The 16,660-nt window shown below is 40.0% G+C and overlaps 1 protein-coding gene across 1 annotated transcript in view; it reads left to right on the plus strand.

Moving 5' to 3' along the window:
• Positions 1 to 5,596: 5,596 nt before the first annotated feature.
• Positions 5,597 to 16,660, plus strand: part of NUBPL (nucleotide binding protein like) — an 84,712-nt gene continuing 73,648 nt past the window's right edge. Inside the window, exons 1-3 of the mRNA XM_032691329.1 lie at positions 5,597 to 5,669; positions 6,433 to 6,580; positions 12,222 to 12,256. Coding sequence (XP_032547220.1) covers positions 5,637 to 5,669; positions 6,433 to 6,580; positions 12,222 to 12,256 — 216 coding nt within the window. The 5' untranslated portion in view covers positions 5,597 to 5,636. The remainder of the gene's footprint in view (positions 5,670 to 6,432; positions 6,581 to 12,221; positions 12,257 to 16,660) is intronic.

The following is a 16,660-nucleotide window of genomic DNA, read 5'->3' on the forward strand; positions in this document are numbered from 1 at the left end:
ATCACAGATATTTAATCTTTCCTTGGATACTCTGTTGCCCATAGGACAAAAAATAATCGTCTTCATAACAACAGTCTGAATGAGGGACATATCCAGATTAAAAAAATCCTTCATTTTTGTGCCCACAAATAAATTCCTGCACAAATATGACATTTTGGCTCCTGTTACAGAAAACACAGATCTAACTAATGCACTCTGGAGTTTGGAAAATGATTGAGCTCAATTTCAGGTAAACCTCTAGGCTATATCTGTACTAGAAAGAATCAATAGCAGGAAATATTCTTGGCCAGTGCAATGGTTTCTGGCATACTTTTGGCCAGGTCTCACTAACAAAAAAATTTTGGGCCTGGTTCAGCAGTTAAGAACCAGTTAAGAACCTCTGGCTCAATGTAAAACCCTGAGGAAGAGTTACTTACCTTCGCACTTGAGGATTAATCAGAGGATTGTGTTCCAAGAATTGGTGCTCTGGCTCCACAGTGGTGGAGCGCCTCACAGTTCTATGTGATAGTGCTTCAAACAGTTTGCACAGACACAATAAGTGTTCTTAGATCCCATTTATTTTCAGCGGAGATTGATCCTTGCACACCAACCTCTGGAGCAAGTTGCTAGTGTAAGTGGTCCATATTGTGTAAGTCACCCATATGCACCCAAAGTGCATCAGTGCCCTTCTGAAATACCTTGCACTGCTTGTGCACTGGAATTTATGGGATAAGCATTGAATGGCCATGGAACAAAACTGAACTGATTTAGATTAACCAGATTTTAAAAATAATAACACCGAAACAAGTAAAAATTGATGTAATGTTTCAATCAGCCTCATTGGTCAAATAAGATTAATTTGCTACACGAACTCATTTAGGCTCAAGGTTCTGATGTTAACAAAAATGCTTCCTGTGAAACACAAGCTCATTACTGAGAAAAATGAGTGAAAAGCAGAATTAAAATGATTTCAGAAACTGTGGCTGAATGTCACTGTGACGCAGATCAGTGGTGACAAATGGTTTACTGAAGCCTTTAGGACAGTGACCATCATTTTTATTCTGTATTTGTACAATGTCTAACACAAGAGGACTCTTTCTGCCCCGGGACTCTTATCATTGCAATTTATCTCCATCACTGGAAAAAAAAAATAGGAAAAAAGAAAGAAAATGCCAGTTTTCCCTCAATGTTTGTGAAATATATGGCAAAGATTAGGAATACTTTCAAAACCTTTGATTTTGTGTTTTCTTCAAGTATGGAAACACTGTTAATTTGAATTAATTCCATTCATGCAAGGAATAGCTATCTATCAGGTACCTGAGAAAAATTATGTAGCTTTGTTACAGAAGAGCATATTCAACAAAATAAAACTCTTAATTTTATGCACCACTTCCTTAAGGTGGGAAAAATTGCTGTAATATCAGCTGCATCTTCGCTGTTACTGTAGTAAGCAATATGAGCCTGAAGAACTTGATGACTGACTTCAGAAGAGTCTAGTGCCAATTTAAATAAGGTTTTTATCTCTTCTTGACTGTGAAGGACTGCACTGACTAAAATGTCCACAGGAAAGCAATATACAAACTAAATTGGTCTCAATTCTGCCAGGCCTTCTTCCTCATTTATCAAAACCAAACTAGACAGTTGCATTTTTTTCTCAGTTTAAGGTTTGGCAATGCAATCGCATCTGATGAAGTTACTTTTGTGGTCTTATATTTATTGGAGATAGTAATACACCTGATAAAGAAAAATGAAGAACTTGTTACTGTTTCTTCTGTGTTTTCATTGTGCTTGTTAAGATGTTACAGTTTCAAGCACTGCCATATATAATGAACGTTTTTCTTCTTAAGGAAGGTAATATTTTTTAAGAAAGCACAGGTAAACCTCCCTTGTTTTGTGTGGATATTTGAAATCAGAATCTGTTAAAATCCCTTGGTCCAAATTTACTTTGCAACAACTGCCTCTGTTATCAGTGATGTTGACCTTGTTGCCTAAGCCTAGCAGAAAAAAGACATTAAAAGAGAAATTCTAATGAATGAGAGGCAATAGTGTGAGATGTAAGGACTCTCCTCATATATGCCTGCAGTTGTTTTCTCCTCTAAGGCCTGAAATTCCCTACTTACATGTTTGTGAGATGTGCCTTACTGATACATCAGGAGCCTGTTATCCCCAAGTATGACACCAAGTCCACATGCACAAGCTTTGTCAAGCTGATGCTGATCTGTGTAGGACCAGATCAGTGTCTCAGCATGAAGTAAAGCAGCCTGGACGTTGCTTTAATTTCCACAAGGAGCATAGCGAAGGTAAAGCAAAGAACTCACACCAGTGGGCATTTTGAAAAAACTTGGGAACAACTCCAATTTAAAAAAGCATGGAAAAAAGGGAATGTGTTAACCCCAGGTGTCCTCCTTGCTCTCTAGCAGTCTGACGCTCAGATGGAAACAGTCTCTAGCTTTTAAAATGCAATCACAGTGAGGGTTTTCCTCACTTCTCCAGAAGTGCCATATTTTAGGGCATTGTATCTTATTTTACTATATTACAATATGTGGAAAACTATCTAATAATTTAATGTATTCATCTATATTTCTTAATCATGCAACATCAGCCTCATTGTCCATCACATGAGCTTTGAAAACTGGCCTAAAATTTAACTATGTAAGAATTCCTTTCTTCATCAACCAAGTAATTATCACCATGTGGACAAAAAAAAAATTAAAAATCAGCATTTTAAATGTATTTAAGGTGCCAGGGCTGGCCAACCAGCCAGGGAAAAAACCCCCCAGAATCTGAGACACCCCTCCCCCCCCCCCATGCCACACACTCACTCCAGCATGCAGTGGTATACCTTTGTGGCCAAAGATTACAGGCCTGGTCATGAAGCTAAAATGACCCCTTAGTTTCGAAGAACATTTTTTTAGCCACTCTTTAATATGGTTTCTAGTTCAAATTGTGACCAAAATAGATGGCTCATATGAGAAAGAGTTTGCAGTGTGTCTTTAACTTACTATATTATTAATATGGTACTATACAAACATCCAGAAATGAGAATGGAAACACAGGGTTCCATCAGCCTCGAAAGCTTACGGTTTTGATAATATGCTCTTTTTTTAGCTGTGTTTTAGTAGTGTTAAAATTTAAACGGGACACCCAGAACAATTATGAGAAATGTATAATCCGTAAAACTGTCTCACAATTATTAGAGGTGGTGAAACACTTCTCAGTCAAACCACAATCAGTGTATTCCACTAAAGTCAAGGTATTTTGAAAATGTCTCCTTTATTGCTGAGTAAATTGATTTCCTTTCTAATGGCCAAATCCTATTTTTTGTATTTACATTCAATACAACTTACTGCCATATTAGCTATCCTACTATTAACAAACCAATGCTAAAAGAAATGATTAAAACTAAAAATATTGAGAATTGTTAGCTCAGTTTCAGTTTGTGCTAGATCAGCTTTACAAAAAAAAGCAAGCCCACGAAAATATTTGGGGATTATTCCAATCAGTGTTGGAGCTATTCTCAAAATTAAGCAGTATCTCATAGAATGTTTTGCCATATTCTTTTCTTTGTATAGACTTTGAAGTGATGCATATCTAAAGTGTATTCCTACCAATGATCCTGCAGTACCAATTCCATTTATGTGAAATGCACAATATTTTGCACTTTAACACTGCCCCCAACTGATCAAAGTAGAAAAAACAATTATGCAAATTTCCTGCAATGCAAAAGGTAACATGTTTTTGCCATGAAAAAAAGGTCCTCAGGGCAGATCTACATTGCAGTTTCAAAATGAAATGGCTTATTCATTTTCAGTATTCATTTGTGTTTTGGTTTGACAGTAGGGTAAATTATTGGGAAACTATTTGACCACTTCAGGTGTCTGTGCTGGCTATGCAAAATATGAGAATTGCTTAAAGCATAGGAAAAAAAATATTTTTATCATTATAATTTATGTGTTGTAGCTGAGCACTGGAAAAGTGTAGGTTTGAGCAAAATGCTTGATTAGTGCTTTTAATAATAAAAGACAAAAAATAACATTTAAAATAGTAGTGAAAATTCCACTTACTATGAAAGAGAGGACATTTTTATCATAATAATGCTTTAAACTGATGTAAAATCCTCTGATCCATTACATATTACAAAAGATACTAAGAGAAGACACTATCTACACTGTATTTTTTATTTGAAAACTAATGGCCTGAAACTGCCAAGATCTGGAATTACTTCTGTAATACCACTCAGATGAATAAGGATTGCTCATGGAATTGTCAGGAGCAAATAATGTCAAACCGATAATTTCCTTCCACAAAGTGGATGCAAGCCTTGTAAATGGGAGAGAAGCAATAGATGATGTGTCTTGAAGCTTTAAACAAATCTCACTGAATATAAGGAACAGAAATGTGGTTTTGATGAAACTTTTACTGAGAGAGGGTAAACTGGATGGAAAACTGAAACTGTGACTAGAACAATGATCGGTGCCAAGCAATAGGACAAGAGGCAACAGGCAGAAAGTGATGCAGAAGAAGTTCCATCTGCATATGAGGAAGATCTTCTTTACTGTGTGGGGTTACTGAGAACTGGAACAGATTGCCCAGAGAGGTTGTGGAGTTTCCCGCAATGGAGATACTCAAGAACTCTCTGGATGCAGTCCTGTGTCATGTGCTCTCGGATGGCCCTGCTTGAGGAGGGAGGTTGGACCAGATATCCCACTGTGCTCCCTTCCAACCTTACCCATTCTGTTATTCTATGCTTCAATATTAGCATTATTAAAAAAAACCCAACAAAACAAAAACCAACACAAACAAAAACAAACAGGTGGCATCTGTCTTGGCTACAGGTCTCTTTGTTCTTTTACCTAATGACCCCAAGGAGAAAATGGGATATATATATATTTGTAGAGAATACAAACCAAGACAGGACCAGGCTCTCGGCCGACTATTTTGCGGGCCAAGATGAGAACTCAGAAGGCATCGACAGGCCGAGGGAGCGCTGCAGAGAGCGCCAGAACGACCCTCTGCGGGGACAAGTACAGCATTATAAGGAGCAAGTCCGAACCAATTCGTAATGCGTGTGGTCACTCGGTGCTGATCCCTTGGCCCCATTTTCCTTACAGACAGAGGCAGGGAGCCGCCTTCCGTGCTGCTGCTTCACAGTGCCACCGCTTGTGCTCTCTGCGGGAGGACCTGGGTCTCTTCCACCCAAGTCCGGGGCCGCAGCAGTTCTCAGCGCCAAACTCTCACATCCAGCAAGCCGCCCTCTCTCCCCTGCCCAGCCAGCGCCACCGCCTGCTCCGGGGCTCTGTGCCGGGCGGAGCGCGGGGCGGGCTGGGGCGCGGGCAGACGGCGCCATCTCAGCGCGCCGGGGGCGGGGCGGCGGCGGGATGGCGGGTCCCGCCTGGCGCTGGGTGCGGGGCGCTGCCCGCCTCCTCCCCGCCGGCGGCGGGCGGGCTCCGGCAGCGCCGTCGTGCGGTCCGGGTTGCGCGCCCGCCGCTTGCACCGCTCCGTTCGCCGGCTCCGCGGTGAGTGAGGCGTGAGCTCCGCCGTGCGCCGCGTCCGCCCGGGGCGGGAGGGGAGCGGAGCGGCCGAGCGGCGGGCTGTGCTTGCGGGCGCGCTGCGGAGGGCGGCAGGCGGAGGCACCGCCGTAGTCTGGCTCTCCGTGGATGCCCTGTCGGACCGTGTCCTGCGGTGGCCAGTTCGGCAGCAGTATCCCTGCGGGAGGGGATGCGGTCGCTGAAGTCTAAGTCTAGGTCTAGGGCAGTGTCGGGCTGGGCAGAGGGAGATGGGGTCTGCCGGCTTTTTGCGTGGATCTGAGTCCACTCCCAGGGAGTAGCGCGGCGCTCACCGCCTTTGGCGGTGTAATTGTACCTTCCGGGAGCAGGTGGGACGCTGCCCGCGGGGATGCTCCACTCGGCTGCTCGCTCCGTCCTGCCGCGGGGCCGCGTGTGGCTCCTCTGCCGCAGGAGCGGCGGAGAGGATGCCTGGGGCACGGCTCGGGGCGGGCAAAGACGGCCCTCGGGACAGCTGCCTGTGCGGCACCGCCTGCCCTCTGCACCTCGCGTTCCTGCTGCTTCGCTGTTTGCCGTGTTTGTTGTGCCTGAAACAACTGTGCAGAAAAGACGGCTAGGTTTGGGCTCTTTTTTTAAAGCTTCGACTTTTAAAGGACTTTTAAAGGCTTTGGTTTATTTCAACACAAGTCCTCCTTTTTTTTTTCTTTTAGTTTAGATGTTAAGATCGATCATATTTGAGTCTAAGCAAAATGCGACTGGGGTTACTTTTAAGTGGGCCCCGTCCCTGCCCGCCGTGTGAAGCAGGCTCCCTTTGGGAGAGCCCGAGTGCCAAAGGGTTTTTTTGGACTAGTAGTGACAATTTCTCAGTGTGCAGGTGGGTTCCTTCTTGTCAGCTCTGCGAAAGCTGCATGTTGATGCATACCATTTACTTGCATTCTGGTTTTGTTAGTCCTCGAGCTCCGGGGACGACTCTCTTGGGGACAGACGCGCCCGGATCCTGTCACGAGGGCTGCCAAAGCAGAAGCCCATAGAAGGAGTTAAGCAGGTGGTGGTCTTGGCTTCTGGAAAAGGGGGAGTTGGAAAATCAACAACAGCAGGTAAGATCTGACCTTTTTTAATTGTTGACTTTGCACATTTTCTAATACTTGGTAAAGAATATTTGGATGTTTGTGTCATTAGCTTGTAAATTGGTTCCACTAACGCTGCCCTTTACCTCTGTTAAGTCCCATTGCAGCCATTGAGAATCTGTTTGGGTACAGAAGTCTTGCCTTTAAATAAGATATAAATGGAGCAGACAGCTTTGAAATAGTATCTAATAGTGCAGTGGTGTCCTGAGACAGTCTGCTATAAGAGGCGATGTAAGCTGAGGTGAATGGGATCATATGGTAGTGTGGTGGCACTTCCTCTAGCAGCTTAGGTGTGCCTGTACAGTGCCTCTCTGCTGTGTGAGCATGGTCATGTGCTCTGTCGAGGACACTAATATTTAGAAAGGCTCAAAATCAGGACTGTCCAATTTTCTCAACTACTTATATAACTGTTTCATAAACAAAAGAGGAAACAGTAGTTGTAAACCACAAAACTGCCTACTCCACCATTAGGTTTTAGATTAATTGTTCTCTAACTATGCAGTTCCTAGGTGGTAGGATAATTCATGGGTTACCAGTACTGCAGAAATTTTCTTGAACTTAAACAATGATGGCAAAATGGAAAAATAATCATCATGCCAGCAACTGTGGTAGCCTTCTAAGGTGGGGTTACAGTTGTGGTGGATGAGGGAAGAGTGACTGGTGTTATCTCCCTGGATTTGTGTAAAGCATTTGGCTCTCTCCTGCACAACATCCTTTTGTCTGAACTGGAGAGACTGGGATTTGATGTACAGACTACTTGGTGGATAAGGAATTGGCTGGATGGTCACATTGCATCCAGGTTTGGGTCCCCCAGCATAAGAAGGACATGGACCTGTTAGAGTGGGTCCAGATGAGTGCCACAAAGGTGATCGGAGGGCTGGAGCATCTCTGCTGTGAAGACAGGCTGAGAGAGTTGGGGTGGTTCAACTGGGAGAAAAGAAGGCTCTAGGGAGACATTATAGCAGCCTTCCAGTATGCTTAAAGGGGACTTATAAAAAGGAAGGAGAGTGGCTTTTTACATGGGCAGATAGTGATAGGACAAGAGTGAATGGTTCTAAGCTTGAAGTGGAGAGATGTAGATGAGATGTTAGGAAGAAATTCTTTACTCTGAGGGTGGTGAGGCACTGGAACGGGTTGCTCAGAGAAGTGGTGGATACCCTGTCCCTGGATGTGTTCAAGGCCAAGTTGGATGGGGTTTTGTACAACCTGGTCTAGTGGAAGGTGTCCCTCTCCATAGCAGGGGTTTGGAGCTGGCTGATCTTTAGAGCCCCTTCCAACTCAAACCATTCTACGATTCTGTAACACTGAAGGTAAACTTCTTTGAAAAGGTCTGTGTGAAGTGTTAGAAATTTGTTTAAAGATCTCTTTCTTAGCATCTAGATTGGAGAAGAGTCATGCTTTAGTTGAATGATGTCTACTGTTCATGTCCAGTTGTTGAGAATAACAGATGGATATAGCTTTTAATTTACCATTTTTTGTTTTGTATTTCAGCTGTGCTTGAAAAGGACTGTTGGATAATAAATACTAGAACAGACAAACATGATACCTGTACTAAAAGTAACTATACTTAGAAAAAAATAATTTCCTTTTTTTTTTAAATCTATTTATCTATTATCCTATACATAGGATACACATACCTATACAAAGACATGCAAAATAATTAACACTTGCATTTCTTAACCATCAACCAAAAGGTACATCATTATAATTCATGGTCTGGTTGTTTCAGGTAAAATACCAAATAACTGTTTGTCTGTCAACAGTTTACAAAATGAACATAATTTGCACAGTAAATTCAGACTATTCTTCTTGTATCTGCAAACAAATGTGTGAATTCAAGTTCTGCTAACTGGCACCTATATGTAATTTCTACATAAAATATAACATATGTATAAATAATACTTAAAGCTGGGAGAGAGTTTGTTCCCGTGCATTTAAAAATAAAAAATCAGGGTTCAACAAGCATTAAATAAGAGATTAGAAATGTAAATGAACCGTTCAAATGTAGCTGTATTGGACAGCCTTTTTTAATGAATGTATTAATTCATAATATTGAGAAAAAATCCATATTCTTGTTTATTATAATGAGAATAAATTTAATGATTCAGAGGGACAACGAAAGATCAGATAACTAGTATAAACAAAAGTATTGTATGGCACCATTACTGAATTATGTATTTAAAATTATATTCTTTGTAATTGAGGTTTATGGGAAATATGTTTGGGGACAATTCTGCTGACACATTTTGAGAGCAGGAATTTCAAAGAAAAGAGAATAGTAAGCACCTCTAATTCCTAAAGCAGTACAGAAAAAAGTCTTACTGCTTGTATCTCAGAAAGCCTATCAGGGTTCTTTTTCTTGTTTTTCTCAGTGTGGTAATGTTTTAATTGCTCTGGATCTGCATTCTGGTCAATTTTGTCAGGGCCATTCCTTCACCTGTTGAATAACTCTTTCTGTTTGTTGCATTTGGCTTTCCTGTTGTATTCTTTGTTGCTTCCAGCGCTTTTTGGTCTTCTGAGATCAATGCAGTCAATGATTAGAAGCAGTTGTGTTGTAGGAAAAATATTTTTCAATGCATGTTTAAATGCTACAGTTGTTTTTTGTTGTTGTTTCTTTTTGTGTAGTACAAGTCTTGGATTCTTTGTTTGTTTCCTGTGTTTTCTGTCACTTTCCTGTCAAGTTGCTGTCTTTTAACAGCATCCTTCTGTATTTACTCCATCTGGCCAAAGTTTAGGGTTTGTGGTTTTTCTTTTTTTTTTATTCTTCTGTTCCTTGTTTTGCATTAGCCTGAAGATGAGAGTGCTGAAGAAAATTGATCCTGGCATGAGAAGAGGTCAATGTGTGGTCTTGAAAGAAGAGGCATTTTTTATTTATTGGAAGTCTTGCTGTTTTCAGCTGTGGAAGTAAAATAAAATGAGAGACTGATGTTCTTGCTCACATTTTGACAATCCTGAAGTTTGGGGAAAATAAAACTACTTACTATGTAGGCCTTCAGACATTTTTAGCAAAGACTAACAGGCTGAGATTTGTTAGTATTGTTCAGGAAAGCTCATACATTTTACCATGTGTTGACATTATCTCAGTCATATTAACTCTGTTTTAACTTTTTTTTCCTCTTGCGTACTTTTGTTCTGCATGTAGGATATACTCTTATTGAAACTTTTTTGATTTTGGGCCTTCTCTACATGTTAAAATATTCTGATAAATTCTGTTTCTAAATGGCGCTTACGTTGAGACGTAAGTATTGAAAGCTATCTTTCAGAGTTCATCTAAATTATCTATACATATTTCATTGATGATGTATATTGACCATGTCACAGATACAGGCACACTCAGCTGGTTCTATATACGTCTGATTTTGGACCAAGAAGTTTTGTGTTGTTAGCTCGGTGTTCTGAGACTTCAACCGTGCTATTCCTAGGGCCAGTTTGAATTTGGAAATTAGAAAGTACATGGTAATAAACCTTCCCACTCTTGTGCTGATTTCAAGAAGACTAGAATCATAGAATATCCTGAGTTGAAAAGGACCCACAAGGATCATTAGAGTTCAGCTGCTGGCCCAGCTCAGGACCATCCCCAGGAGTCACACCTTGTGCCTGAGAGTATCATCCAAATATATCTTGAACTCTGTCAGGTTTGGTGCTGTGACCACTTCTCTGGGGATCCTGTTCCAGTGCCCAGGCCCCCTCTGAGTGAAGAACCTTTTCCCAATATCCAAGGCTTCGTGCCAGGTTTAGGTTGGATTAGACTAACTTGGGTCAACCTGTGCATCGTTCCTGATACTGGTGGGCAGGTGGAGCTGCTGGTTTAGCATGAGTGCTAAACCCATGAGTGGATACTGTGGTTAGAAGTTGCCTGCTTAGAAGTTGTATAGACTTTCTGGCATGTACCGCCTTGCTCTCCTGCACTCCTGGCTATAGGAGCTTAGTAGTTAGGGCCAATATGAATGTTTAGGGTCAGGTTAGGTCCTATGCTGCATGTTTACCCCCTCTTGGAACTGACAGTAATACAAATACAAGGGAGTGCAAGATTCAGCTGGGATTCAACATCAAGTGTTCAGCTAGATATCTTGCTAAAAAACTTAGGTTTACGTGCTATACTGTTTACCTTCTTTCCCTTCAGTAGTCAAATATTTTTTATTGAAGAAGCATTGTGGATCATAAATTAATTTTCACACATGAAAGGTGTGTAAGAAGAAGATAGATGTATGAAGTGATTTTTAAGACAGTGTCTGTCCTCCTTCAGATATGAGTTGCAGTTGATTTGTTTTTTTTTCTTTTTTTATTGATAATAAAGTTGGTTTGCTTGTTTTTTCCCCTTATCTGTGATTTGTAGATTGGTCTCCAACTTTCAGAAGATGAATTTTCCCATGATTGATTTGGGGAATAATTAATCAAGCCTATGTTTAAATATCAAGTTGAAGAATAAAATCTATGTGCTTTATTAGCTTAGGAGTAAACAGAGAGGCTGTGTGCCTCTTAGACAAAGCTGTACAGTTGTCCTTGTTAACGCCCTGACCATTTTGTTTGAAGGAGCTTACCTTTCTCAGTGCTAAGTTCTTCCAGATGGGAATCTGGCTTCCCAGCTTGTTCTCAGAACCATTATACTCTTCTGGTAGAACAAGACTGACTGCAGCTTACCTTTGTTGAGAGGTTGTGTGGACTGACAAACAGCAATATGTAAAGAAAACAAAAGATGTTAGCCAAGAAAGAGTTGTGTGTGTTGGGTTTCTTCTTGTGGTGTGTGGGTTTTTTTTTTCCTAAAACATGTTACTGCTTGCATTATAAAAATTACTATTTGTTTATACTGAAGCTTCTGGGAGGTCTTCCAATATAATTGAAGGTGGTGAGCCATTAAAGATACCATTTCTTGTATGTGCTTTTTAGTTATGGGAATTAAGTATTGATGGAAATATAAAAGCTGTAAACAAACTCAGTCTTTTTAGTTGCTTCATTCCTTTTTGTCTGTTTCTTTAGTTGTTACAGTTGCTTTCAGGTAGATGTGATTTTGTTTTCTGCCATAACAATCAAGTGAAAAGCATACCTTGCACCTTGTTCCAGGAAACATCTATATTCAATATATCACAAGAAATCAATAATAGTGATATCATCTTTCTGGTCACTGTGCTTTAATAGTTCATGCCAATACTTACCTAAATTCTAGTTTTATGAAAGTTCACTGGACACTGTTACCAGTGAAGGGTGAAGGTTATCAGTGACAGGGTGAATTTAGTTTTGTAGTACGGCGTCCACGATTCAGAAGTGGGTACCTCAAAAATTTTTCCTTAATGTTGTGCTTTGGCAAAATACCGAGATTGTTTTTATTTTGCAGTGTCCTCTAGAAACTTAAGAGTTTGCAAGTTTTTGCAGATTATGTTTGTTCACTTGTTAACAAATGTGGACTGAAATGTGAGTGCTGCTGCCACTTAAACTGAAAATATTGTAGAGGTGCAAGAAGCTAAGAACCAAGATGATGATGCAATTATTAAATAAGTGTCATGTATTTATATTATATTTTCTCATGTTTGTAGTGATGATGTTCTGAATATTTAGGAATTCAGTTTTCCCGGATTTAATCTTTTTGGTTTTTTCTCTTTTCTCTTTCTTACAGTAAATATAGCCCTCGCCTTAGCAGCAAATGATTCGGTAGGTAATCATCTAATTATCAGCCTTAATGTGGAATGTGTGTCATATATCAAGTGGTTACTGCTGAGGGCAGTCACATACATTAAATGTATTTACTCTGACAGTTAATTTCTTTATTTGTTTTTGGTGGACTTCTGAGTTTCTGTTAATTTGTTTATATTTTGTCAGTACCATCTACTTAGTAGATCTCATCCTTTCTCTTGGTTTGGCTGTGTCCTTTCCCTTGTGTGTTACTGAGTTCAACTTCAATTCTACAAGAATGTATAGATGTAGTAGAGGATGCTTGTGCAGGTTAGAGACACTTAACAGATAATTAAATTCTATCAATTCAGAACACTGATTCAAAAATATAGGTCCAAAGATTTAGTTTTTCTGGAGAAATTATTATAAAAATACTTTATATAAACAGCTATGGGAAAAAAAAGGGCTATGTATCTTCCCTAAAGCTTGGAAATACTTTTTGTTTTAATGAAAAATTATCATTCCCCAGTTTGGTATTGCTCAAACTGTTACCTGGACTATAAATAGACGGTGGGAACCATTCAAGTGTAAAAACCACAGGTGTTCATTATGTCCACCTGCTGCTACAGACTGGGGGTAGTTCCATTGTGCACATTTGTTGCCACACATGTATACTCAGAAGCAAACCTTATTTCCTAAATGAGAGTGTATAATGCAAGTTTTGTGCTCATAAAACATGAAATAGAAAGATCCTCAACTACTTTAATCAGATAAACGTAGCATCTTTTTAATGTTGTAAAAGATGAGTAAAAGAAAACAACAGGTAGAAAGAGTGAGGTTTACATGCAATCTGCACACTTTCTGTAGGAATTTTGTATAAAGTTAAAAGAAATTTCCATAAACTCACTTAATAAGAAGAGTGTTTAAAGCTGTTAAATGAAATATGTACTGTTTGTGATGGCATCTGATCTTGTTATTTTACAGTTTTAATTCTGTGTTTTAAATAGGCTGTTGGAGTAATTTGATTTCAGAGAAATCTGTCATCTTGAAAGCAAAACTGCTTGAACGGTTTCTTCTAATTAACTTTAAAACATGGCGTTTGCTGTAATACTTTTGTTAAACAAATGTGAGCCTGCAATGTGATCTGTTGTTGGATGGCCATTGAGTAGCTCCATGGAAATCATGGCAACTAATTGCACATAACTTTCGGTACCAGTTTATGTGTTTTTAAGATTGTGTCTGATACTTTTCGAACAGGGAGATAAAGCATCTCTTAGTAATTCTGACATACACAAGTTTTGGGATTATGCCCTTTGTTAGGAGTTAAGCATCTGGCTTTAAACATAATAATGTGATATACCACTTCTGTAGCCCATTAAAACACTCATGAAGCACACAAATAAGAGAGACCATAGCCTAGAATGATTGAAGAGGTTACTGCTGGAGTTATGTGGCAAATCAGAGACTGAGAACTAATTTTAAATGAAACTGAGCCAAGAAAGTTAAGCAAACGCAGAATGCGCCTGCCATTTCTGATGTTACGATTCTGAAGTCGCAGGCCGGTGTCTGGTGCATGTTAATCAATGAAGAGGAGCTGAAATTGATGAAACAGCTGTGACTTGCATGAACCGATGGTCACAAGTTAGCAAGCTGCTACCTGGGTGAAATTGTGCATTGATATAGTTACAAGTTAGAAAATGTGAAATTAAGGTGGATTGAATAAACTCAACTCTCTCTTGCCTGTTCATGCATTAATATATTTTTTGTGTGTTTTTTTTTTTTGGTTTGTTTGTTTTTGTTTTGGGTTTTTTTGAGATAATGATGCGTACATCATGTTTATGTTTAAACTTTGGCCTTGAAGTCACTGGTGTGTTGATTTGTGTACTCACATTGATTACAGTTCACTAATTTTGTGAGTCAGGCTTTTGAAGTGAGTATCTCAGGCTTTTGAAGTGGATCTTGTTCCAGGCTAGGATTGTCCAGTGCTCTGAATTGTAGAGGTCATTGCAATGATCACTTTTGTTATGGCGAATGAAGTTGTAGTGGGTTGATCTTGGCTGGATGCCCTTAAGTGCTCACCCAGCTGCTCTATCACTACCCTTCCCAGCTGGAAAAGGGAAGAGAGAATAATATGGAAAATGACTCGTGGGTTGGGATAAGGCACTTTACTAAAGCAGAAAAGTAAAACTTGTGTGCAGAAAAGCGAAGCGAAAAATAATGAGGTTTATTCTCTACTTCCCATCAGCAGCAATGTCCGACCATGTCCTGAGAAGCAGGGCTTCAGTGACTCATAATGGTTTCTTAGCAGGCAGTCATTGGAGACAATGGATGCCCCCCTTCCTTCTCCTTTCCTAAGCTTTTATATCTGAGCTGACATCATATGATATGGAATATCCCTCTGGTTAGTTTGGGTCAGCTGGCCTAGTTGTGCTCCTTCCCAGAATCTTGCCCTTGACTGGGGAAGGAACGTTACATATTGATGCTGTGCTCAGCAGAAGCCGAAACACTGGTGTGTTATCATAGAATCAGCCGGGTTGGAAAGGACCTCTGAGATCATCAAGTCCTTGATCCACTTCTAGCTACCCATGCAAAGCACAGCACTGTGAGGGCTACTAAGGGGAAATGAACTCCAGCTCAGTCAGACCCAATACAGAAGTAAATAAGGAGTTTTTTTCCCCAGAGTCCACTGGTGCCTCCTGCTGAAGTTTATAGTGAATTTCTTTATCCTCAGATACACAGCAGTGGATGCCTTCATTTTACGTTTAATAACTACTGATTATGGATTACCTTCCCATGGTTTTTCTTCTCTTCACTGCTTTTTTTAAGTTAGTCTCTTTCAGAGGAAGCAGTAATGATTATGTGAGTAAATCAGAGCTTCAGGAGCCCCCGCAACCTATTACAGTCCTTATATCTCTTATAAGCAAAATACAGATTTATTGAAACTGATCTTGGACTTGATGTACTGCTTAAAGGAGGAAAAAACGATTCATGGAGGAAGATAGATCACCATGACAATAAAGGTCTGTGCTTCCTTCATTAGACACAGTCTGTTTGCATTATAAATTCTATGTTTGTAACTCAACTGTTCTTTTTCTAAGATAATACAGGTCACAGACTGTTGAGAACAACTGTTTTCAGGCGAGGGTGATCTGTAGAAGATGCTTTCAGAGGAGACTGGATTAGAGTAGATTCTTGCTGTGTTCAGTGACAGCTGTTATGTCTTGTTTGATAGTCAAACTAGAAGATTAAAAGTCAAAGCATAAGGATTTTTTGTCCTCTTAATAAAAGAAAGCATCCTTCCCTCTTCTCTTGAATGTCTGCTTTCTATAGTTAAAAAAGCAAAACCAAAACCCTGCTGTTTCTATAGATAGACTTTTTTTTTTAATATGGAAGCTTTTTCAGTTATTATAGTGATTGTCTGAAATACTAGGGCATCAACAGAGGCTTGGACATTGTCATGGTCGCACGGTGTTATTGGCAGAGCTGAGATTAGAATTCGGGAGTTCTAAGTCTTGCATAGTGGTTTTCAATCTGTTTGGCGTATTTTTACCTCATGGTTACAGAGTAAATAACTCAATACTGGATTTCATTTAGATGCCTAGATACCACGTCCAAGACAGAGTAGGGGTTTTGGAGAGGTTTTCTTTTTTTCCTTGTTTGATTTTGGTTTTTGATTCAAAGCCAGGGAAAATAAGCAGGACAGCCTCTTATGTCTTCCTGGAATATTAGTTTTTTGGTACCCTGGGTTACCTGTTATAGATGGATTAGTTAAGAAATGTATAAGCTCTTGGGCTTGTACCAAGGCCTATAAATCTATACAATGTTCTTTTTGTGTTAAGAAATAACTTAAAGTCTTACCCTTGTGTCCTGTTTTTAATTGCTTTCTTAGTTTGACAGCTGATTCTTTTCATTCTTTTGATGTATCAGCATTCAGTTGTGCTCCCCTAGGAGCGCTTGGGAAGAATTTTTGGGGTTTGTGCCAGGACGATTCATATTCAGACTAGAATGACTATTTATGAAAGCTGCCTGGCCAGAGACGATTTATTATAGTAGAAACAAGTTGAATTAATAGATGGCAGCAATAATAGGGTAGAGATTGCTTGTTTATGAACAGAGTATTTTAGTGAGCAAACACCAGCTGTGCATGACTAAGGATGGCACAAATCCAGTTGGGAGGCTGTATGCTTGTGCTGTCACTATGAGGCAAGCTCCTCAGTCAGATTTCCTTTGACTTGCCTTTTAGATGCAGGAAGATTTACATTTTTCATTATAGGATGAAATGTTTTTGTTGTGAGGGACAGAGGAGCAAGAAGTAAAACCATATGGAACAAGTTAGCATGTAAGCAGAAGCAAGTGGCTTCTGCCTGCAGTAGTGGGGACACGTGGTTAAAGGCAGCAGTTTTCGCTATTCTAGCCGAGCTCTGCGCCAAGGGATTACGGGGT

The sequence above is a fragment of the Chiroxiphia lanceolata genome, chromosome 6 (assembly GCF_009829145.1).
Source record: "Chiroxiphia lanceolata isolate bChiLan1 chromosome 6, bChiLan1.pri, whole genome shotgun sequence".
Lineage (NCBI taxonomy): Eukaryota > Metazoa > Chordata > Aves > Passeriformes > Pipridae > Chiroxiphia > Chiroxiphia lanceolata.